At 41.7% G+C, this 24,758-nt stretch overlaps 2 protein-coding genes across 11 annotated transcripts in view; both read right to left on the reverse strand.

Annotated features, from left to right (window-relative positions):
• Positions 1-55: 55 nt before the first annotated feature.
• On the reverse strand, positions 56-9,775 carry xrcc6 (X-ray repair complementing defective repair in Chinese hamster cells 6). Of its 10 annotated transcripts, none has more exons than XM_051939653.1 (14): positions 9,671-9,775; positions 9,279-9,339; positions 9,027-9,174; positions 8,700-8,809; positions 7,840-7,981; positions 7,301-7,552; positions 5,947-6,133; positions 5,602-5,788; positions 3,775-3,943; positions 3,151-3,312; positions 2,797-2,926; positions 967-1,067; positions 748-864; positions 56-629 (listed from the first exon to the last, which is right to left on the reverse strand). In XM_051939653.1, exons 3-14 carry the CDS (start codon positions 9,130-9,132, stop codon positions 433-435), a joined length of 1,860 nt encoding a protein of 619 aa, XP_051795613.1. In that variant the 5' UTR covers positions 9,133-9,174; positions 9,279-9,339; positions 9,671-9,775; the 3' UTR covers positions 56-432. The 10 variants fall into 10 exon arrangements, with proteins under 10 accessions (XP_051795613.1, XP_051795614.1, XP_022054712.1 ...); XM_051939654.1 differs by having other exon boundaries at positions 9,027-9,177; XM_022199020.2 differs by having other exon boundaries at positions 9,094-9,174; positions 9,671-9,774.
• Positions 9,776-15,705: 5,930 nt separating this feature from the next.
• The window catches only part of shisa8b (shisa family member 8b), a 75,151-nt gene continuing 66,098 nt past the window's right edge, over positions 15,706-24,758 (reverse strand). The window contains exon 5 of the mRNA XM_022199015.2: positions 15,706-23,776. Within this exon, the coding sequence (XP_022054707.1) occupies positions 23,253-23,776 (524 nt within the window). The 3' untranslated portion in view covers positions 15,706-23,252. The remainder of the gene's footprint in view (positions 23,777-24,758) is intronic.

Raw genomic sequence — 24,758 nt, forward strand, 5'->3', positions numbered from 1 at the left:
CTTTAAATGAAACATATACTATTCATGCAGTTACATGAATAAAAATAAAAAGATGAAAGGTTATTTAAAGTTTTATTATATGCAAATATAACAGTGCCAACAAAAGTTACACAATTTTTACAACCATGTTTTCAATGCCTTTGGACTTCTTTAGAACCTTGAACTGCTTGATCTACATGAACTATTTCAGAGGTCTTGTTTTTTTTTACATTCAAAAATTAATGGTAATGTGTATCTTCACTGAGTCTTATCAACCCAAATGCTTGTGTTGCCCACTGAACACAGCGTCTTGTCCATCTCATAATTTACAGCCACACAGTGAAAAGTAAAACAAAAACAAAACCCCCAAATCATCACAGGGTACTTGCGTTTCAAAAGGATTACAAAGTTTGATCAAAGCGGATAAACAGTGAATTCAACACCAACTCCTCATTAGCCCAGTTTGGCGATCAGAGCATCTATCAGCTCCTGCTTCTTGGTCCCAGTTGTCCGAACCCCAAACTGCTTACAGGCCTCCTTCAGCACAGGAACGGTCAGCTTAGCCAGAGTACCGTTTTGCACATGGACCTTCAACTCGTCTTCTGTCACCTCCACCTTGGGCTTCTTCTCGGCTCCACCTCCACTGTCAGCTGCAAGTTCAGTCATAGAATCAAAAGAATAATCAGATTTTAATGTGCTATAGCTCAAAATGACCACATCACCTTGTGGCACAATTGGAAACCCATTATTAATGTCTCCAGCTCTGACCTGTTTTGCGTTTGGCAGCTGGTTTGCTCTCTGGGTTGTAGTTTTCAGGGTAAACTAGATCCTTAAACTCGTCGACTAAAGGACCCAGACGTTGATCGATCTGCTCCACTTTTGGCACTGAGAGGCAAAGAAGAACAGACACACACAGAAAAATTGTAAGATGAAGACACAAGCAATAGTTGTGGCCCCAAAGGAACCAGGGTTATGTTTTAGTCTTACTGATGAGGTCCTCTATGTCTTCTGGAGCCATCATATCTAGAGCCAGGGCTTCCAGGTTCCTGTAGTGCTGCTGGATGACTGGGTTCTCAAAAGAATCACTCCTGCAAAACATGACAAAGAATGAAAACATGTTACTAAAAGAAACCTACCAAATGACCTTGATATAACCAGCTGGCTGCCACTAATCACAATTTTTTAAATCACTTAATCTATAGTACAGATTAGCTAATTAATACATTTCCTTTCAGAAAAGAAAAATGACAATTTCATTTAAGTTCTTTTTTTGACAAACCAAATGTTATTTTATAATGCCACACAACACAAAAAGTAAACAAAAGTTCAAATATTAAAGAGCAATGCCATAGAGTTAAACGTGAAACTCTGGCATGATAAAAGGAAAAAAAGAGGGCACATTATTACTCCTCCAAATAGCGACATGGCGTCACTGTAACTGACAAGTGAACTCTATGTCAGCTGCCTGCTGATGATCACATGTTTACAATCCAACCACAAATCGACCTATTTGGACTTTTCCGTCAGAAATGATACAACGACTGAGCAGCCTTGGCAGAGTAGTGTATTCTCTGAGTGCTTTTCTTGTTTTAATCTGGAGTGCAATTTGAAAAGAAATCCAAGTTCTATCACTTCTTTTAACAAAGAAAGTTCTGCATATTAAAACTGGACATGTTGGATATTTTACACTCACAGAGCAGCTACAGCAACTCCTTTTCTCCTTGTTATGGAATCTGAATTTCATGACTATATCGTCAAATTCGGTGTGCTGTTGTTTTCAACTACTGTGAGCTTGTGGGATGACATCCTACATAGTAAATGTGGATGTCTGTTTCGCTCATTATCGCATACTTACTTATATCCCTGGGATTACAGATTCACCCTAGTGTTAAAGCTTGTGTCCGGAGTTTGAATCGCAGCGTCTCCCAAAACACTGTTGGTCCCTCCCTCCCTCTGATTTCGCCCCTTTATTTGTGCACGCGCGCAGTACCTGAGAGAAGTGCCCGGAGTGCTGCAGCATCTTACCTGTTCTGCTGTTTTCCCCTCTTCTACATTTAGTACATTTAGTAAATAATAAAGAAATTACGTTAGAATGCTGTATTGAGTCTAACTTGTCCTAATACCAAAATAACATGAATCTGCTAGGACGAACGAGTAAAGTTTCAATATGTGATTACACTCGTGTATCCCTCTCGATGACGTTGTTTATCAAACTTAGTGCATTTACGCGTGTATATGTGTTACATTGTTTATTTATTTCTATCTAGAGTTCAGAATTGCATGACTCCTCTGACGAAGAGTATGTCCCAGACGCCCCAACATCTTCCTCCAGAGGTCGGGCATCTAAACGAAGCCGTCAGGCGGGCTATGGAGGGCCGTGGTCGGGGAGCGACGCGAGCACCCCGAGCCAAAAAACGTCCTGCAGTCTCTTGGCCTGACAAGCCGTGGGATTGGTAACTTTTCTGGAAGTTGCTGATCCCTGATGCTCTCTCCTCCACAAGCAAAACAAATGTGCGTGCAGTTGCGTAGTGCGTAGCTCGCCCACCTCTGCATGGGCTTGTTTGCTGTGCGCGTAACCGTTGATTGACAGCATGACAAAGCGGAAGCTCAAACTTGATTGGCTAGCTGCCGACCGGTGCTTTTTGGAATAACATGGGGGTCTATGAGAGGAAGGCGGAGCTCAGGAATAAATTTTCATATCGCGTCATACTAACATTATATTATAGTATCGAACTAGACTAACACATTTAAGCTTTGTTAAACAATGATACATAAATTGAAAACAAACGGAAACTCCGGACACGAGCTTTAACTGACCTGTATTTGAAGCGGAGCTTGGAGACGATCTCCTTCATCTTGTCCACCTGTACTTGTGAGGCTGCCGGGTAGTGAGGAGGATCCAGAGTCCGCAAGTCATCAGCAAATGGCAGGTAAATGACATTGAAACCTGATCAAAACAAAAGAAGATAAGTTTCCATCACACTGTAGTAAACGACAATGACATGCAAAGACCTACCGACTCTTCAGGTAACATGTAAGTATATTTTGCCTGTCTAGCATATCACAATAAACTAATACCTGAGACAAGCCAATAAAGTGACATTGTAAGAGTTTTGTCTCTGATTCTTAGGCATCCCAGTGAAACTCCTTCTGACCTCATCTATTTATTACCTGGTGGTGTAATCTGTGCATTCCCCTCATCAACCTCCTGAAGCTGAGGCACCAAAGCAGCAAATCGAGGCGGGTTGTTTCGGCGGGTGATGCAACGACACAGAGCAAACACATTCCTCTCACTGCACTTCTTCAACAGGGCAGAGAACAGACATGCACTACCTGATAAGGAAAACACAGGATGTATTGATACAGTGCAGAAATCAGAGGATCCCCTTTAACTATATCTGGCAGCAAAAAGATCTTAAAATAGCCAATGTATTTGGCATTTCAGTATTTTGTATATATTTTTTTCTGCCATTCAACAGAAATTCTGTGAAAACTTGTTTCTCATTATGCTTTTGTACAACATCAGCAAAAACACGTTTTTCATGACAAAAAGCCATATTATTAATGCATTCAGCCAAAGTAGCTCGAATGAATCGATTCTCAGTTATGTTAATTGACTTTGTATAAAAATTCTGCCATGTGCCAAAATAATTTCTCAGAGGCCTTAAACATATTTCCATGAATAACAATTTCAAACTTACATTATTTATACATATCTACAGTAGATAATGTGGTTATGTATAACTTCCCTTGAGCTTTGAAGCAAATCAGACACAGCCCGACACACAGTTGTACCTTTCACTTGATCCTCCTCAGGATAGAGGAAGACGGCAGGCCGGATATGGTGGTGCAGTTTGAGCTTTTCCATAGGTTTGAATCCAATCAGAAGCAGTCCAGGGTCATCAAACTTCTTGATGGCATCCACCTCATCCTTCTCCATCACTATCTGTTTGTTACCATACACCTACAACACACACACACAAAGCAAAGCTTTTACAGGCTTTGAAATCTAGAATAAAACACATTTAAATTTGTTGATTTAACTAAAATTCATCTCTGTGCCTCAAAACCACATATCCAGAATTTTTTCCATTAAAAAAATCCCTTCCTGCCTTAAAACGGCTCAGATATAACACTGTTGATTTTAGTATGTGCAGATCTATGACATCAATGTTTCTTACAACCATCTACACTCGTTCCAACTCCAGTTGACCAGCTCATCCTAGATTCTGCTCAAACACCGTAAAACTATTCTATGACACACAATAGCAAATTGTAATACAGGAGCAATTTAGTCATGCATGTTTGTGCCAGGACTCACAGTGGTGTAGTGGTTAGCACTTTCACATTGCAGCAAAAAATCCAAGAAGATCCCTGGTTCAAATCTCGGCCTGGTCCTGGGAGCTTTCTGCATGGAGTTTGCATGTTCTCCCTGTGCATGTGTGGGTTTTCTCCGGGTACTCCGGCTTCCTCCCACAGTCCAAAAATATGCTGAGGGGAATTGATGACTCTAAATGGTCCGTAGGTGTGAATGTGAGTGTGATTGTTTGTCTGTATATGTAGCCCTGCGACAGACTGGCGACCTGTCCGGGGTGTCTCCTGCTTTCGCCCGAGTCAGCTGGGATAGGCTCCAGCACCCCCTGCGACCCTAGTGAGGATAAAGCGGTGTATAGAGAATGGATGTTTGTGCCAATTGTATAGAAGAAGAATGTTTCGACACGATGACATAAGTTGACTTTAGTTGCTTAGAATCGTAACACATGGAGCTCACTCAATCCATTCTCTATACACTGCTTGATCCTCATTAGGATCACAGGGGGCTGGAGTCTATCCCAGCTGACTAAGGGTGAAGGGAGGGGACACCCTGAAGAGATCACCAGTCTATCACAGGGTTACACAGAGAGACAAACAATCATGCTTACATTCACACCTACGGACAATTGAGAAACAACAAATAACCTCAGCATGTTTTTGGACTGTGGGAGGAAACCGGACAACCTGGAGAAAACCCATGCATTGCACAAGGAGAACATGCAAACTCCATGCAGAAAGATCCGAGGAAGGCCGGCACATGAACCAGGGATCTTTTAGCTGCAAGGCGACAGTGCTAACCACTACTCCACTGTGCTGTCCCATATGGACATCCATCCATCCATTCATCCATCCATCCATCCTCTATACACCGCTTTATCCTCATTAGGGTCGCGGGGGGTGCTGGAACCTATCCCAGCTGACTCAGGCGAAGGCAGGGGACACCCTGGACAGGTCGCCAGTCTGTCGCAGGGCAACATATACAGACAAACAATCACACTCGCATTCACACCTACGGACAATTTAGAGTACTCAATTAACCTCAGCATATTTTTGGACTGTGGGAGGAAACCGGAGTGCCTGGAGAAAACCCACACATGCTCAGGGAGAACATGCAAACTCCATGCAGAAAGATCCCAGGCCCACCCCGGGATTCGAACCAGGGATCTTCTTGCTGCAAGGCGAAAGTGCTAACCACTACTCCACTGAGCAGCCCCCATATGGACATGTTCACAAAAAAAGTAGATTTACCTGAGGGGGATCTTTAAACAACAACAACAAAAGAAGTAAATTAAATCAGTATGCTTTTACCTGGGCTTTCTTTATCTCACTGGGCAGCAGCAGACTGCCAGTCTGGGTGTGGAAGGTGCGAGTTTTGCTGCGGACCGGTTCATTTGTTTCCCTGTAAAGTCTGATGGCCACTGGTTTCCGAGCCGTCACAGCAGTTGGATAAATTCCCACAGCTACATTTAAGCCCTCACCAAGACACAAGTTTAACCTATGGAGAGAGAAGAACTGTGAGAAAAGAGAACCACGCAAGGCAGAAAAAACACAACATAGAGCAACACATAAAACACAAAAAAGAGTGAAGCTAAATTTTAAAAAAAATATAAGAAGAAACCCCGAGAAAAACTTTCATCAGTCAGTCATCTCTACCTGGCCATGGCTCTCTTCTTCTGCTCCTTTGCCCGGACACGCTTCTTGAGGTCATCCAGTTTTTCACAAGGCTCCACCTGCAGCCCCAACTCACTCTCATCCTCCAGTGGACTTATAATGTCACAAAAGAAGAGTGAGACATTGAAGCCGCCCGGTTTCATCAGGTGCATTAAATCAATAACAACACCTAAGAGAAGAGAATTCAATCAGAATAGCTTAAATAGAGGCCAATAAATCATAATAATCATTATAATATCAAAATACACCATCACACTGCACTAAACTATAGTGAAACTTTGGTGTATCCTGCAGTCATAAAGAAGTCAGAAATTTAAAAGGATGACTGAGTTGATCAAATAAACCCTTTGAACTCTAAAACCCACAGGTGGTTTTGAAAGCCATTCTATTGTTAAAACAATTTCCAAAATTGCACCATTTATTAAAGCCACAAACTGTAAAAACAGAAAGAATTGTTGAATGTTGAAATTTTCTTACACTACTAATCTGTCAAGTGCTGTTTGGTCAGGAAACTTAACTAAATCTAATGTGAAAATCTTGACATTTCATCAGAATCACTTTATCCTATATGCCTTTTTTTGTTTTTTTAAATTATAAAAACTTATGAAAATAAACTGTTTGTTGTAACCAGGTTTTTCATCCATTCATCCATCATCTGCACACCGCTTAATCCCCATTAGGGTCGCAGGGGGGCTGGAGTCTATCCCAGCTGACTTAGGATGAAGGCAGAGGACACCCTGGACAGGTCGCCAGTCTGTCACAGGGCCACACATACAGACAAACAATCACACTCACATTCACACCTACGGGTAAGTTAGAATAATCAATCAACCTCAGCATATTTTTGGACTGTGGGAGGAAGCTGTAGTACCTGGAGAAAACCCACGCATGCACAGGGTGAACATGCAAACTCCATGCAGAAAGATCCTGGGAAAGACGGGACGCGACCCAGGGATCTTTTAGCTGCAAGGCGACAGTGCTAACCAGCACCCCACTGTGCACCCAGGTTTTTCAATTTTTGTAAAATAAATTATCAAAGTAATGAAACTTCTATTTTTGGTTCGTTTTTATGATCTATTGCCTTGAAACTGTAACATTGCTGAGAAGACATGTTTTGGGTTATCTCTACTTTTAGCCAGTGTTGTTCTATTTCTGTAGAAGTACAGGTGAGTTAAAATAGAGCCCACAGGTAATTAGCAGAGAACCTGCTTGGAGTTCAGAGAGTTCAACCTGCTAAAACATCACAGGCTTTCTATGTAATGAAACTTAAAGGCAAACTGCAAAACGAATACAACTGATTTTTATGAAAGAAGAGCAGCCTTTGCTTCAGACCCACCAGTCTCCTTGAGATCACCGGCCTTCGTTCGAGCCTGTCGGTCCTTCACACTGTCGCCCCCATGTGGCTCATCCCTGCAGGTGAAGATCATGAGCCGCTTGTGTGAGAGGCGAAGTTTGATGTCACTGTAGAGGTTTGCGCAGCACCACAAGGCGTCTCCAAATGATGTTTCTCCACTGCCCATAGTCTCTGCTGCAAGCTGAGCGCCTTTTTCCCCCCGCAGAGAATCTATGTCCTGGACTCGCTTTGCACCTGTGCAAAAAAAGGAGTACACAGACAGGACTGTAAGATAGATAGATAGATAATATCGAGGGAAATTCAAGAAATTCAATTTAAGTTTAGTGGTTTAAAAATATTTAGCAAGAAACAAAAAGTCACATCAGATTAGATGAGATTAAACCATCTTAAAGGGTCACTAATAAAGTTTTTAAGTAAACACATGTTTACTTAATTTAAAAAAAGGTGTCACTGCAACTTTGAACAGCAGGATTGTAGATGATGTGTGTTCATGTGTTAGTTTGACGAATGCTGCGTTTTACCGGGCTCATCGAGGTCGTGGTACACGTAGACATGCTTGAATGAGTTCCTGGGGTTTTTGCTCTGCTCTGTGCCATAGAAAACCAGAGCCACCAGGTCCCTGTGACTACTGATGATCTTACTCATATACACACTGCGCACAACCTACAAGAACAGCACACAAACTCATATTGTTATGAGACTGCTAAATGAAGGAAAACATAACTGAAAGAAATAAGGTGGTACACAGAAAACAAGCTTCACATTTCTCATATGATTTCTGTCACAAAATGCCTCTTTCCACCAAATAAGTTTTAATAATCAGGATGATTTATGCTTAATAGTATCCTTCCCCAACTGTGTATCTGTGAAACTCCCAGCAGCAGGTCTCATGTAATTCCTAAAAATGTCACCATCTGGATTTCCAAACATATACAGTTGTAACAGTATAAGAATGGCTGTTTCTCTGGACCGACCAATAGGCTTTATTAAGTGCTGATATTGAGTATTAGGAATTAAATATTTTGGTAAACAATATGTTTCAACTGTTTTACAAATCTGTAAAACTCTGTTTTTATCCCTTTGATTATTCACATTTTACATGCGTTTAATTCTATTGATAGGTGACAAATAGCCAACAAGACATTACTGTAGGCTGCACATTGCCTAAGACTACAGACTGGTGAATGCAAACAGAGAGAGGTGGCTTGATTAGAGATAAAGTACCGCATGTCTGAATCAGCTGAAAAAAATAACAATACCGATAACATATAAAATGCTAGATATTGGATCCAACCGGTTAATATTTAGCTGTGACACAAAGATAAAGCAAGGGAACAGCAAGTGACAACTAGCAAAAGAAATGGAGAGCTAGTAATCTTACCTGCATGGTCATATCAAAGTTGGAAGGCTGTCCGTCTTCCCCTTTGATGAACATTTCCTTGGAGGCGTCAACCAAAAACACCAGACTGTCTCTTCCAGTGATTCTGTAATCTATGAAAAACAACAATGTAGTTGGTTTTGGTGCAGCCCCAAGGGGTCAGACAATATCTTCATTTTAACTATACTACCTAATAACATCTCTAAAGGAGACGCATTACCTCAAGTTCTTAACGCTAGAATGCATTACAAGGGTGATCATATCAAATTTGACTGTACAAAAATAAAACACAATGTGGAAATATATGACCGTAGTTAATGATTTAATTACAGTGATTGATAATAGCTGGCAGAAGTGCATTGATGTTTGAGTTTAAGGTGAAGAGTTTCCATGTCACCTCCAGACTGCTCCCCTTCCTCCTGCTCCTCCTCCTCATCCTCGTTGTGGTAGAAGGCGTTCCACTCCGCCATTAGTGCTGCTGCTGATGTCACACGACTCAGTTATAACAAGAACCTCTAAGTACTGCTGCAACTTTTCATATTTAAACTCTGTAATACAGCACCATCTGGGCTGGATTCAAACCGTGTTATTTCGCCACAAGGCCTCTTTCGACTCTCTTTGATTTACTCCTTCAAAACTTTCACTAAACAAACACGTACACAGACAAAAGAGCGGTGCTCACTTAGTCAGAGGGTCATCATAGTGCAAAACATAGCAAAAGCAATGCAAGGATGGTAATACGTCAATTATGGCCCTATTAATGTTTAATTAACTGAAGTATCAACTTTAGCCAGGAGCCATAACGTTAGCTAGCTTAGCGTGCAATTAGCCACTTGTTAGCTCGCCTCATTAGTATTTATTTAAGGGTCGCTTTAGCAACTACTTTATCTTTCTAATATTGCACCTAAATGATAAATAATACACTTAAAAACAACAAACTGAAGACATGCGGAGCGTTCGTTAGAGTCACTCACCGAGCTCTGCTGCTTTCTGTCCACAAGTCCGGGCTAGTTTCAATGAGTGCCGCGTTCAGGTCCGTGAACGCGCACGCTGTAAACGCCTACTGGACGACTCGTCGCCTATTGGACATTAACTTGCCACTCTAAGATACTATCCAATCAAATGGAAGTAGGCGGGGCTTGTTGGCAAAACGTAATCATGGGTAGATCATACAGTCAATATCTATGGGGTAGATGAGCCCAGGGCTCAGTCCCAAACCGCCCCCTACACACTACCCCTCCGTTTGCGCGTTCCCGCGGAGGGTCCTCCATATTAAAGGCGTAGTGCGGAGGGGGGAGTGGACTGTTCAGCCCTTAAAGGGGAACTTCGTTTTTTCCCCACTTGGGGTCTGTTTTTATTTGTCATTTCATACATGTGAGTTATGGAGAAATTAATTTTCGACATAGCTCCAGTATTTAGCCAGGCAGGCAGCTTCGCAGCTCAGTTAGCAGCTCAGCTCGCGAAAAGTATGGGGCAACTTATAAATACTGTCAAAGTCCGCCCTAAAGTGCTTTTTTTCCCACACTGACCGGCTCGGATAGTCTCAACGAGTGTCCCACAACATACTAGAGATGAGAAGTGAACGAAAACCTCCACATTACTTGGCGATCGCTATTTGTTGTGGTCTGTATCCAAATCTCAGGACGCTCGAAAGCAAATCTCGTTCCGAAATCGCGCGATAGCTCGCGGCAAAACACCGGTGTTGGCGATCGCCAAAACAATGAATAGCGATCGCCAAAACAAAACTGTACCTTTCAGAGTGCTACTGTATATGTAGCCCTGTGACAGACTGGTGACCTGTCCAGGGTGTCCCCTGCCTTCACCCTAAGTCAGCTGTGATAAACTCCTTTCCCCCGAGATAAGGCGGTGTATCGATAATGGATGGAAGTTTGGTAGGATTTGATAAGATTTTAGGACACCAGATTAAAGGTGTTTTGGGTTTATGTAGTCCCAAGAACAGCCACAAGGTGACATTACAGGATCACTACAGTGGTTTCAGCTAGTGTGTGTTATGCCAAGGCAACATGTAAATCCTGAAAGTGTTTACTCAAAATAGGGAAATTAGTGGTTGCTGGGTATGTTTGTGATTTTATCTGCTTCAAGACCCATCTGGGAAAATTTTGCACCTGTTCTGTTACTATATTGTCACTGAGTGTAAAGACAGTTTGTTTTCTCCAAAAGTAGCAAGAGGAGCTGCTCTGTGGCTGACAGAAACAGAGTCTGAGCTCAATGAACTCTCCTCTCTAAAGACAGTGGTGGAAAGTGATCCAGTATCTCTCTAAAAATCAAAGATTACAGAAAAAGTCTATAAACAGAAATCCCAGTTGTGTATCAGAACTTTTTTCCTTCTTTCTTCTCCTGTTCATCATATCATGAGCCTTCTGATATATCCTCTGTTTCTGTGTGTGAAACTGGATATAAAGTACCGATAGTTGAAATGCAGCATTTACAACAGTAACATGCTGCTGATACACTGACACTTCACTATTAATCTAATGATGTCACATACAGTGCCTTGCGAGAGTATTCGGCCCCCTTGAACTTTTTAACCTTTCGCCACATTTCAGGCTTCAAACATAAAGATATAAAATTGTAATTTTTTGTCAAGAATCAACAACAAGTGGAACACAATCGTGAAGTGGAACGAAATGTATTGGATATTTTAAACTTTTTTAACAAATAAAAACCTTAAAAGTGGGGCGTGCAATATTATTCGGCCCCCTTGCATTAATACTTTGTAGCGCCACCTTTTGCTGCAATTACAGCTGCAAGTCGCTTGGGGTATTTCTCTATCAGTTTTGCACATCGAGAGACTGAAATTCTTGCCCATTCTTCCTTGCAAAACAGCTCGAGCTCACTGAGGTTGGATGGAGAGCGTTTGTGAACAGCAGTCTTCAGCTCTGCCCACAGATTCTCCATTGGATTCAGGTCTGGACTTTGACTTGGCCATTCTAACACCTGGATACGTTTATTTGTGAACCATTCCATTGTAGATTTGGCTTTATGTTTTGGATCATTGTCCTGTTGGAAGATAAATCTCCGTCCCAGTCTCAGGTCTTTTGCAGACTCCAACAGGTTTTCTTCCAGAATGGTCCTGTATTTGGCTCCATTCATCTTCCCATCAATTTTAACCATCTTCCCTCTCACTGCTGAAGAAAAGCAGGCCCAAACCATGAGGCTGCCACCACCATGTTTGACAGTGGGGATGGTGTGTTCAGGGTGATGAGCTGTGTTGCTTTTACGCCAAACATATCGTTTTGCATTGTGGCCAAAAAGTTCCATTTTGGTTTCATCTGACCAGAGCACCTTCTTCCACATGTTTGGTGTGTCTCCCAGGTGGCTTGTGGCAAACTTTAAACGAGACTTTTTATGGATATCTTTGAGAAATGGCTTTCTTCTTGCCACTCTTCCATAAAGGCCAGATTTATGCAGTGTATGACTGATTGTTGTCCTATGGACAGACTCTCCCACCTCAGCTGTAGATCTCTGCAGTTCATCCAGAGTGATCATGGGCCTCTTGACTGCATCTCTGATCAGTCTTCTCCTTGTTCGAGGTGAAAGTTTAGAGGGACGGCCTGGTCTTGGTAGATTTTCAGTGGTCTGATACTCCTTCCATTTCAATATGATTGCTTGCACAGTGCTCCTTGAGATGTTTAAAGCTTGGGAAACCTTTTTGTATCCAGATCCGGCTTTAAACTTCTCCACAACAGTATCTGGGACCTGCCTGGTGTGTTCCTTGGTCTTCATGATGCTCTCTGCGCTTTAAACAGAACTCTAAGACTATCACAGAGCAGGTGCATTTATACGGAGACTTGATTACACACAGGTGGATTCTGTTTATCATCATCAGTGATTTAGGACAACATTGGATCATTCAGAGATCCTCACTGAACTTCTGGAGTGAGTTTGATGCACTGAAAGTAAAGGGGCCGAATAATATTGCACGCCCCACTTTTCAGTTTTTTATTTGTTAAAAAAGTATAAAATATCCAATAAATTTCGTTCCACTTCACGATTGTGTCCCAATTGTTGTTGATTCTTGACAAAAAATTAAAATTTTATATCTTTATGTTTGAAGCCTGAAATGTGGCGAAAGGTTGAAAAGTTCAAGGGGGCCGAATACTTTCGCAAGGCACTGTATAATCACAAGCGCTTCGGTAAAAAGCAGATGGATTGGTCTTTTTGGTTTTGAAGATGTTTCATGTCTTTTCTACACAGATGTATATGATGTATGTATATGAGAGATATCAGAGAGTCCAAACCAGTACTTTCACTTTAATATTGTGGCTACTTTTTCACATTTTACTGTGAATACTTTTGCACTTCACTGCAGAAGGATTTTTCATTCTGGACTTTTCCTTTAAAGGCATAGTTTTTGTTGTGGTTTCTCTTATACATCAAGGATGTGTAGATGTTGACTAAAACGTCCAGTGACACCGATTTGCTTAATAAAAAGTTTTATTATAAGGAAGAACAGCATCGATCAGACAGAGAGACTGCCTGGGAGGATCCAGTCAAAATGAACCTCCCCGAACAAAGAAGTCAGGTCGCTTTTATACCTTCTGGTAAAGGATAGAATTTCAACATCTGGGTCATGTTTGAAGACCCCTCACTCAAAAAGAAGACCACCCTTGAATAGAACTCATCTCTGGCTATACGCTGCATCCCTACCCCAACATTCTCAGACTGAAAAACACGTACCACTGAAATTATTAAAATTAGTAACACATGTATTTCAGGTACCATTTGTGGTAAACAACACCTATCAGGAATCACATCAGAGCAGTTACTACATTTTCCTTTGCTGCATTGGTACTTTTACTGAAGCAAAGGATCTGAATTTGTCTTCCAGCTCTGTCTATAGATATCTTTCGATTATAACTGCAGCTTTTGTTCCTCTCACTCACAACTCAAACACAACTGGGTCAAACTGGGTTCCATCATTTTTAATAACAAGAAAAGCACTCAGAGAGTGCAGTACTCCACCAAGGCTGCTCAGTCATTGTATGATTCCCAACGGATAAGTTCCGATAAGTCCACAGCAGTCGATTTGTAGTATGATCGCAATCATGTCATCATCAGCAGGCAGCTGATGTAGTGTTTACTTGTCATAGTTGCAGTGATGCCTTGCCGCTATCTATATGTGATGTACAGGATATGATACATGTGGCAAGACGGCCGAGTCCGTCTCCAAAGCTGTATTAGATCAAGTGTGTGCAGCTGGGAGTCATCATCTTGATGCACCTGGTTTACTGGGCGGTGCTACACTCCATTATATCAGGGAGGGCTGCATGTTGTCTACACACATCCTCTACCTGGAGCTGAAGTGTTTTCAGCAGTGTTGTTTGCTGTGGCAGTCTCGAGATGCTGGCAGAGTAATTTTCTACCTACCTGTCAGGTACGTGCCGACGCAGTCACTGCGTCTCTTGTGTGGTATCTGATTTGCTCTCTGCTTTTAGCAGAAGTTGGCCCATATCCTGGCCGAAGGTTGGGAGCCGGGTGTGTGTGTGGCTTCGGACCGGGGCATAACCGAGGCATTGCGTTGGATTTGTGAGGTAGGCTAGCTCATTTGTCAGTTTGACTGTTTGCTGGGCTGCACATGAAATGACTGTTGCTGACTGCTGTTGGCAGGGATCATGCAGGTCCTCTGTGGCTGTCTCCCCTGATGCCTGAGGAGCTGCGGCGTTATCGACGAGCAGCTCTACATCTGAAGCAAGCTGCTGCTGTTCTGTCTCTGTTTCTTTCAGCAAGTTCTCGGCTCATTGGGAATTGCTGCCTTGGTTCTATGATGTTTTAAAGACAATCCTGGTGTGCGCGTCCCTGTCGCCTGTTATTGTTTTTGCTAAAATTATTAGTATTAGAATTTTTTTTTTCTTCCGAGTTTGTGACTTGTTTGTTCTTTTTTTGTGATTCTGTGTTTAGTTCTCCGGTTATTTCTTTGGGTTTTGTATGATTGCTTTTGATTTGTTTGGGGTGAACAGGTGGCCTGATTAGCTTGGTGGTGACCTCCAGGGTTCAGTGCGATTATAGTGTGGTGTCAGGGCAGTTTTAGAGATTTCTGTTCCTGTGGCTAACCGTATTTCTCTTTCTGTGGACAGGAACTGTTGGGCTGTCTGACGAGTGGCTGGCTGATTCCTCCTGAGGCGGTGGGCCCCTCACTCTGTGTATAGTAGAGCACTTGAGTGACCGTTCACGTTTTATTTATTTATTTTTGCACGTGTGGTGTGTCGTAGCTGGACCCTTCCCCTTCCCTTTTAGTCAGTCATCCCAGTCTGGTAAGCCCTCAGCCCTGAGTTCAGTGGATAGATGCTCGGTGGCTGCACCCTGGAGGTCCTAAAGGACTGTATTTATTTTGCCACCCATTATTTGAGCTGTCTTGTGGCACCGCCACTAAGGTTTTTGTTTTTTTGTAATATTGTTATTTTCACAGATCAAATATTTGGTAAATTATTATTATTTTTTTTTTTTAGTGCACACCTTGGTGTCACGTCTGTCTCCAGTGTCTCTTGTACCTGTGTGACCTCCTTCCTGGATTGGAGTGGTGGTTCCTCTGGTAGGATTTCCTGGGGGTGAAATTCCCCCCCAGGTGGCGTTGTTGGCAATTTGATAACTAGCCAGAATACCTCAACCCTCGTAGTATTACCACATACAGAAATCTTTAACGAACACATGGCTGACATCACTGCCAAAATCTAATCACTTGGTGCTTGTGTCATTTCTGTCCTTCCCTGAAAATTTCATCCAAATCTGTTTGTCCGTTTTTGAGTAATGTTGCTAACAGACGGACAAATGTATGCTGATCATCACATAACTCTGTCACATTCCTTGGCGGAGTAATAAATCTATATTGATTATGTAAATGTAATTTGACCCAACTGCTGTCATTTACATTTTCCTTGCAAGGAGTTTTGCCGTTCAGTGTGTTGACCATAGAAGACCCAGTTATTGGGTTTGCTGTTGTTGTAGTTTACCCCAAAGAATGTGTCTTCCACATGAACACATGGCACGATTAAAAGTCCAACCAAAGCCTTATTTAATTTTACAATCTTTAATATTTCATCTTCAAAAGTGGCATCAGTTACTAAACAATCTTTTGTAAAGAACATCTCTACAACATTTTGGGTATAAAGTAGTTGTTTTGTTGTAGTAAGAAGTACAAGTACATACAGTATATACACATTTTTGCTACATACTGTATTTCACACCAATACTTTCAATCATAGTTGCATTTATACATTTAACATGGCTCTGTTCTCATATATTCATTACTCTGCAGTAGTTCAAAGTGATGTAAACAAACTATTTCTATTGCAGCCTAACAGTTCTTTATCTTCACACAGCACCAAAACTCCACTTTAAAACATGCTCACAAATCCTTCACTGCAAACCGAGCTCATATTCTGCTCTACTGCCTTTGCACAGCGTCTCATATCAGTCAGTATCGTGTAGCTACACAGCAGAAAACTTTTTAGTGGTTTACACAACCTGTCTGCTTTACAACTGCTTTGTCCTACTCTGGAGTTCATTTGTGCCTCTGTGTTTTGCTACTGATGTGAAAACACGGTGTGATAAAGTGACATACAGGACAGTAAACCGACTTTAAACTTCTCTACTGCACAACTGAGCTACTATTCACTTCTCTATGCATCTTTCATCAATATGAAATAATATAAATTGTTAAAATCTGACAGCAAATATAAGTGCTCCTAAATTACTCGCTTCATACAGCCCTTATTTAAATAAAATATATAGTGAATTCAATTAAATAAACATATTTACACAGTATTTATAAATGAATTATTTTCAGAGTGTTCACATGACCAAAACCAAAAAAAATGAAATGTCATGTGCATATAAAGATGGAGTAATAATATCCACAAGATGTTGAAGATTTATCATAAATAATGAGAAAAGTAGTTTTGTTTCTGCTACAGGACCAGTAGAGACTTTTGGAGAAAAATGCATGACTTCATACCAAGAAAATCATTGGAAGCACTTCTTTACTGTGAGGAACTAAACAGCCATTGCTTAAAAAATGGTCTTGTGTCCCTAAAACAGCAGATCTCAACATTTTAATTCACAACATCAAGCTTTAAGAGGAAAAGATTGCCTACCCAGGATCTATTGGTGCACTGGTGATGATAAACATGAAGTAATTCTAGACCCGATGCACATGTTCAATGAAAGAGAGATGAGTCGCAGTGCTCTTTAAATCAATAATGAACACATCACTTACCATAACTGGCTGGTTTTGTGTTTGTGTGTTGGTAGGTGATTCTGAGAGCAGCAGGAAACTTACAGAACAAACTACTAAGATGTTGCTTTGATTTGACTCTGTGCTGTTCAATGTGTGGCTCGCGGGGATCTCGAGGTTCAGTATGAGACTGCTGAAGTAGACTTATGGTTGTTCGTTGATATCCATTAACATAGCGCTCCGCCTATGCAGAGTGCAGGATTGCAATCAACACAGACACGCTTGCCTTCAGTGGTCTTTGTACTACGTGTTCACAGGGTCTGTTTATTCCATGTTTTGTATTTTTGTAGCGCCACAATGTATACTGACAGTCAATAGAAACTTTGAGGTAGAAATGTACGCAGAATTCTACTTGTAGGGGGGTTGTAATTATTCATTGTGGATTTACTGATGATCTAGTGCCCTGGTAGTTGAGATAATGATGAGTTGTCATTTTGTCATGATTCATTGCACATGGGTTGGTCACTTTGCAAAAGTGAACCAAATACACACCAAGCAATACTCAGTGAGTATCTGCACAATTTGAGAATGGGTTTTGAAAGCCTATATAAAGGCCCAAAACAGGCCACCATTGTTAGTCCAGTGAACAGCATCATGCCACGTCTATCACATGAACAACGTCTCCGGGCACTGGGTATGGTGGAGGCCGGTTTGAGCTACAGTGATGTAGCCAGGCGTATGGGCTGTTCCCAACCCACAATCAGAAGCCTGGTCCAAAGCATGCGCCGACGGATTGCTGCCTGCATCGAAGCAAATGGAGGCCATACTCGGTATTGACTGTTGTGACTTTGTGTTTGGCAGGTGCTGTTTTCTTTTGTGAAATTCTTTATTTTGAAATCATTCTTGAAACTTTAGGTTTTTGTTTCTGTATGCCAATATGCTAAACAAATGATTCATATGAAGAAAATCCAGTTTCGGGCTTCAAAATAAAAATTATGTTGAAAAAAATGCTCTCAAAGTTTTTAATGACTGTCAGTGTATTTTGAGAGATGAGGTGTCACATTGATTGTTCTGTATTTGCATAAAGTTGAGGTCTTGGCTACTTTATGCAAATCAGTTGTGTCCAGTGTGACTTCATGTCTCTGGAAACTCCTGAAAAACTTTCAAACTAATCATTGTTGACCAAAAGTGAAGACAAAAATAGCAACCTCATGGTTTGCTTCTCATGTCAAATGTTGTCACAAACACTTACTGTTGAAGTATTTCTGTAATATTAGAGAAAGTGTCCAAATGAGCCACCATGTTAGTTTGAAATCTGTGGGCAGACAGTCCAGGTGTGACAGTGTTTGTCCAATCAGATGCTGCCAGTGTCTACATGGAAGTTATAACCCATTGGCTTTCTGTTAAAGAACAACTGTCAATCTTCTATCCTGACACAGCTTCTTCTTATTCCCGAAAACGCCCCCGCAGACACATATCATTTAGTAGGACTCTGGACTCTGTTGTGTTGCTTTAATGCTTTGTCGTGGGTGTGACATTTGGGGGATTTCTTTGCTGGTGTGATTGTCATAGCTTAAATTTGATTTGATTGGCTGGATCCTGCATTGCCCCGTGAAACTAAATGTTGAATTTTCGTCAACTTTCCACTACAAGCAAAACAATTGACCCACAATTCAGTTTAGCAATGTAGAAGCAATGAAAGCACTGTAAAAGTCTGAAGCATTTATGTGTGAGTCCTATTATAGGTATCTGAGTGACAAGTCTCCCTCTGTGGAAAGGTCACATTCACTTAGTTTGAACCAAACTTGCTTGTAGTTGTGTTGTATTTTATATCTGGTTTGAATAAAACCGTACAATTGCTTCTGTAGTTAGAAACAATGAAAAGTTTGAGATTTTGGGAATAGGAAAGTGAAAGTGCAAAAGCAGGTATTTTAAGATTATATTTGTGCTAGTCAGGGTTACGTAAAGAGTTTATTTTCCTAATGTAGCTGTTTTTTTAGATCTTGACATCACTGGCTCATGTGTGAAATCAAAGCATTAATCTTTATTAGGTGCTTAAAACTATTACATAAAAGCACTAAAGCTGCTGCAGTGATGCCTTTATGAAGGAATCAGAATTTCTTTTCATTCTACTACTGCTATAATCAATATTTCTTATAATCAAAATTGAACAAAGGGCTAGTGTAACATCAGACATGTTTGCAATGATGAAATCACAATGCTCAAGGAACATTTTAATGCCTTTCAGTTGGTTATAAAAGGCAGCTGGCTTTAGTGGAAAGCTCCAAAAATTCACAGTGTAGCATCAAACAGACTATCCTGGGAACATAGTGGAGTATTTAGTAGCTAAAGAATCAGATATTTCCTTTAGGAACAAGACGGGTAAAAGGAGAATGTGAATTATGAACTTCAATTCTTTTGGTGGCCAAACATGGCTCTGTATGAATGTAACTCTGTATCTTCTGGAAGTATAAATAACAAATTAACCAATTTAGCAAGATGTTGACAGGTGTTTGGTCGATTGCTTCTTGTTTCTGCAGATTTACAGAGGTGTAGTGACCACATTTCCAGATTTACTTGGTAACACATCCTGCTTCCAGGAGAATGCTGACTTTACAATGTTCTCATGTTTTTAGATAATGTACTGCTGCATATTAAAGATATAAAATGATCCTAACCTAGAGCTCATACTTCAGCTGTTGTCTCACAGGAGAGCAGGGCATTTAAGATTTCAGACCCATTTTGGACAACAGCATGGAATGCTAAAGTTTAAGCTTACAACACTGTTTATATATGAGAGAGGGAGGCTGTAAAATAGTAGAGCTGACCAGTTGTTAGTGTCGGCTAACCTTTTCTGGAGAGGAAAACTTGCTGCTGGGAAAGTTACATCATCTGTCAATGTGAGTGGAAACAAATCTAAACGAGACACCAGAATTAAATTTTTGATTTTTGGTGTTGTTGGAGACAAAGAGACAGCCTGTTTATCTGCGTTTGGTGTTCGTTCGGTCCTTATGTGTGATTTGTCTATTACAACATGTGTCCTTTAGGCTCAGTTTGACTTACACTGATCTTTTAACTTGACACTTAATTCAGTTGCTACAAAAGCACTTCATACTTAACAGAATACGAAACATAACTTCCCATCAACTTTTTCAGTACAAGCATTATAACAGAACCTTATGGAAGCACTTCCAGACAAATGTGCACCCACTGTTAACAGTTCACTTCATTGTGCAGTTCCTGAGGGTGTTTCATCCATAAACCAACAAGTTCAGTGGAGGCATCAACTGTTGCTGCTCCTAACAGCTCTGCACAGTGTCCTCTGTTGTCCAGGCTTCAGAGATGAAATGAGAAATGTTGAATGCTGCAGGCCTAGAAATGCCTCAGTGAATTCCCCTGCAATGTGGCCTGTGGGTTAGAAATTGCATACAGGCATCCACATACTCTAAGTTATTATGACCCAGACAGTTCAATACTGTGAGACCCAGATTCACACTGACTCCCTCCCCTTTCTTCCCTCAAGGAAGGAAAACACACAGCATGTATGTTTGTTTTTTCTATTTTTCTCTTCTCTCTCCTCCCTTTCTCTCCTTTTCTAAAGAGTCCCAGCCTCTGGCTCTCTGTCCCTCTTTGTCCCCCCCTCTGCCTCTCTCTGGTCGGGATGGAGGCTGATGGGAGCTGACGTGATGGTGGCATTGTCCTCACCATGGAGTTAATGTGACCCCAGGGATGCTGTCCCTGTATGCTTGGCCTGATGGCAAAGAATGCAAAGCGCTTCATTGTGAAAAACTGGTGGGAGAGAAAAGAACGAGGAGAGAACAGCTGTGCATGGAGGTAGACTGAGAGATGCAATGTAGTAGAGGTGTTTTTACAAGAAGAACAGGAGGGAACTTGACGAAGTAATGCACAAAAAGGCTTCTGGGGCCTTGAGATGACCTGAACTATTACTGGTTTATGAGTAATAAATGGTATGTGATATACAGATTACAATGGGAAATGTCCAATGTATCTAAATGAACTTTAAAAATAAACATCTCATATTCTGATATCATCAGTTAGTTAGCTCTAACTGGATTATCACCCTACACGCCATATTGTATTATACTCCTGCGCAGATACTGACATGAACAGCTGTGGATATGTAGTTGTTGTTTTACTACTTTGCAGTCTGCTTGAAGGACTCTGTTCTGTACAATTCATATCTACATACTCCATGTATACATACTGCTACAGGGCATATGAACTACTGTCCTTGCAAGTGTAACCGTGAACACAGATTTTGGGCTGCAGAGCTATCCACAGACTTGGGCCGATGTCACAGTTCCTCCGACGTGAATCAGAGCATATGCAGAAACTATAATACAGTGTTTAAGCTTAAGTAGCCTAATTTGTATTTGTATTGCCCTGATACTACACATTGTCCTCAGACAAGTCATTTACCAACTAAAAAACAATAACTTTTGACCTTATACTCAGATTTTGTCTGCCAAATTTCAGATCCACTGGAGTTGTGAAACTTCTAAACCACAACTGCAAAGTCTTTTAATGAAAGTATTTTGATTTCATGTTTGTGCCAAAAATCCAGTCATGATCAAATCAGTAGTCCAGTATTTATCATGGTAATATATTAACTTTTCCATTTCTGTTAACTTTCTACAATAATTAGCTTGATAGTGTGCATGTCCTTGTTACAGTGACAATATTTCAAACAGACAGATGAGAAGACTGATGACACTCAAAGTACAAAGCTATTGCTAGTAGCAGGATGACTAAGCAAAAGACAAAACTTGAGAAACAGCTAGCTTAGCTTAGGTCAAAGGGAACAAAATCCATCAACCAAGTCCTTTAAAGCTCAACAATCAACAAGTAATATCTGATTTATTTAATCCATACAAAACTGAGATGTAAAAATTATCATCATGACAAGACGGCTGGCTGTTGTCAACTGAAGGCCTGTGCCTTTGTGTGTATATTTGCCACCAAACCACCACTGTTGGACCTCTTTCAGGGGAAGAAAAATTACTTTCTCAAATATGGGTACTGATGAGTCACTCTAAAAGAAACTGCTGAGCTGAGGTGGCTGGTTGAACTCCTTTCTGCCTCCTCTTCCAGTAGCAGTCTTCTCCTCTTTAACATCATCATCAACGATGTAAAATTTGCCATTCGGGCTAACACAATGAGCAGGAACCATTCCGACTGTTTCCATTGTTTTATTCGGTGCTCATATAATTGGAGCTACATCTTGTGACTACTATTTGTTGGTGCACTCAGGAATTGGCACCACAGTTAAAGATGTCACAAAATTATACTGCCGCCTTATGAGTCAAATGCATCCTACACTGCAATGGAACCAGAAAGCTGAAAAGGGCTGATTAGAGGGCCGTTCCCATAAATGTTTCTGAAAAACTGCCTTTTGTTAGTACTGCTAGGCTAATTTACTGTTTTTGGATGCTTCATATTTAACGAGCAGATATGAGAGCGGTGTCAATCTCCTCATCCAACTTACAGCAAAAAAGAACGATCACATCTCCCTAAATGTTGAGCTATACTTTTAAACTAGAGGGAGCAGTGGATTGGTGTAGAAGGACATGGGTCCCACTAAATATGAAAGATTTCTAGTGTTCCACGAAATTTAAGTGAAAGGTTCCTGAGGTGTAACTCCTGTAGGTGAACCACAGAAAAGGCTACAAACTACATTTACATCAAAATAGCTGCATGCTTACACTGAACGTCTCTTTGGACCGACAGTGTTAGAAAGTAGGGCCAGCTGGCTCCAGTTTTTGTCAGTCTCAGGCTCACTGTGTAATGTTTTTAACAACCCAACCTGCCCATGAGACTGGTTGTGACTTTACAGCCACAATGCACTGATCATCTGCCGTATCTACTCTTATCCAGAATTACTAGGCTAACACAAACTCACTGTTTATTCCTGCCAACATGTAAAACGTGATCAGAGACGAAATGAAGCTCCCTGCTGTAAGAGTTGGTGTAAAGTAATATAAAGCCTGTAAAACCACACAGCAATGGCAAAACTGTAGAGGTTGGGAATCTGTGAAGACTGTGCAACCTGTAGGAGCCTGAGAGTGGTTGTAAGATATCCTTTTGGAAGAGTCTAAAGACTTTATGTATGAGACCTTTTCCTGCAGACTAACAATAACCTTTACTAGCTGTAGAAGAGGTGGTTCTGCTCCTGAATCTCACTGTTTCCACTTATGAAAACACCCCCTTTCATCTGAATGAGTCTCCTCGTTTAATCCCTCACATATTGGGCGAGCTGTCCCAAACTCTGGCAAGTGGTTAACACCAAAGCTTTTCGTTGTTGTGTTTAGGATAGTGGCAGGCTGCTCTCTGAGGCGTGACGCTCAGACAGTCACCTCAGTCGTACTGTGCGTAGAGTAGCTCTTCTGTCTGGTGTGGTGGTAATAGGGTTGAGCTGCATGTTGTACCTGCATATGCTGTCCCTGCCCTACTCCCCCGTACATCCCTCCGTAGGGCTGATTAAAGAGATCTGGCATGTTCTCTATGCTCTGCTGCCTCCGGGCTGAGTAGGCGTGTCTCCGGGCAGAGCTGTGCATAGAAGAGGACGTGTGTCCCGGTGCCGAGGTCTGCCGGTGGACATGGCGGCCAGTCGGTTCCCATGCTTTGAAGGCTGAGCTGGAGAGCAACGGGTGGGTGGTGGTCTTGGGGAGACGCGAGTGCTCGAGGTGACTGGAGGAGATGGAGATAGTGAGGGGGGCGTGGATGTCGTGGTGTGCTGGCAGGGGCTGGTGGATGTACGACTTCTCTTTGGGATGTATGGGCTGGAAGGCAGGAGGCGCTACAGGCTGGTAATGGGAGAAGTCCATGAGTGGGAAGCTCTTGTAGTAGCTACGAGACGCACTGTCCGCTGCAACAAGGAGAAGAGGGGACAGTTTGTGAGACACAGGTACCATCTAGTACAAAATATTCATCAGGAAGTTATAGAGACATTTCAGTCCATTATGACTTAGGTCTAGTTTCAAACATCGGGGCAGCTTTGGGTCAGGTGGTAGCATGTGTCTGCAGCAGAGAGGGCTGCATTTTTAGGGCTACAATTGTAGGACAGCATTTCTGGGAGTCTTGCTTTTTTTTAATCAACTCTTTTTGGGCGAATTAACATTGTTTACTTCAAAGTTTACCAGTACCTATGTAATGTATTAGATTTATATAGCGCTTTTTTGGCCACTCAAAGCGCTTCACAATGGACCCATTATTCATTCACTCACACATTCTCACTCTGGCGGTGGTAAGCTACATTTGTAGCCACAGCTGCCCTGGGGCAGACTGACGGAAGCGTGGCTGCCAATCCGCGCCTACGGCCCCTCCGACCACCACCAACATTCACACACCAGTGTGAGAGCAGCACTGGAGGCAAGGCGGGTAAAGTGTCTTGCCCAAGGACACAACAGCACATGACTAGGCGAGAACGGGAATCGAACCGCTGACCCTTCGATCATTGGACGACCCACGCTACCACCTGAGCCTCAGCCGCCCCAGTGTAGTCTTGAATAGCGTAAACCTTGAGAGACACAGCTCATTTGATAGAAAGCACTATTTGAGGGAAATAAACCTTTAAAACCATAACTTGTTTGGTAAAAAGTATCATTTAAGTGGAATAAACTATAAAGCTATAGGTTCTTGGACAGAAAGTGGTATTTGGGGTGGAATAAACCTTTAAGACTTCAAGTATTTTTACAGAAAGTAGTACTTTGGGTGGAATAATCCAGGTAGGTAGGTAGGTTGGGTCCTCTGACTGCAGCCTCCTCTGTTACAAACACATGATGACTGGCTCAGGTGGAACAGTAGTTTGTCTATTAATCACAACATTCTTAGTTTAATCCCAGGTCCCT

Source organism: Acanthochromis polyacanthus, chromosome 19, assembly GCF_021347895.1.
Source record: "Acanthochromis polyacanthus isolate Apoly-LR-REF ecotype Palm Island chromosome 19, KAUST_Apoly_ChrSc, whole genome shotgun sequence".
Classification (NCBI taxonomy): domain Eukaryota; kingdom Metazoa; phylum Chordata; class Actinopteri; family Pomacentridae; genus Acanthochromis; species Acanthochromis polyacanthus.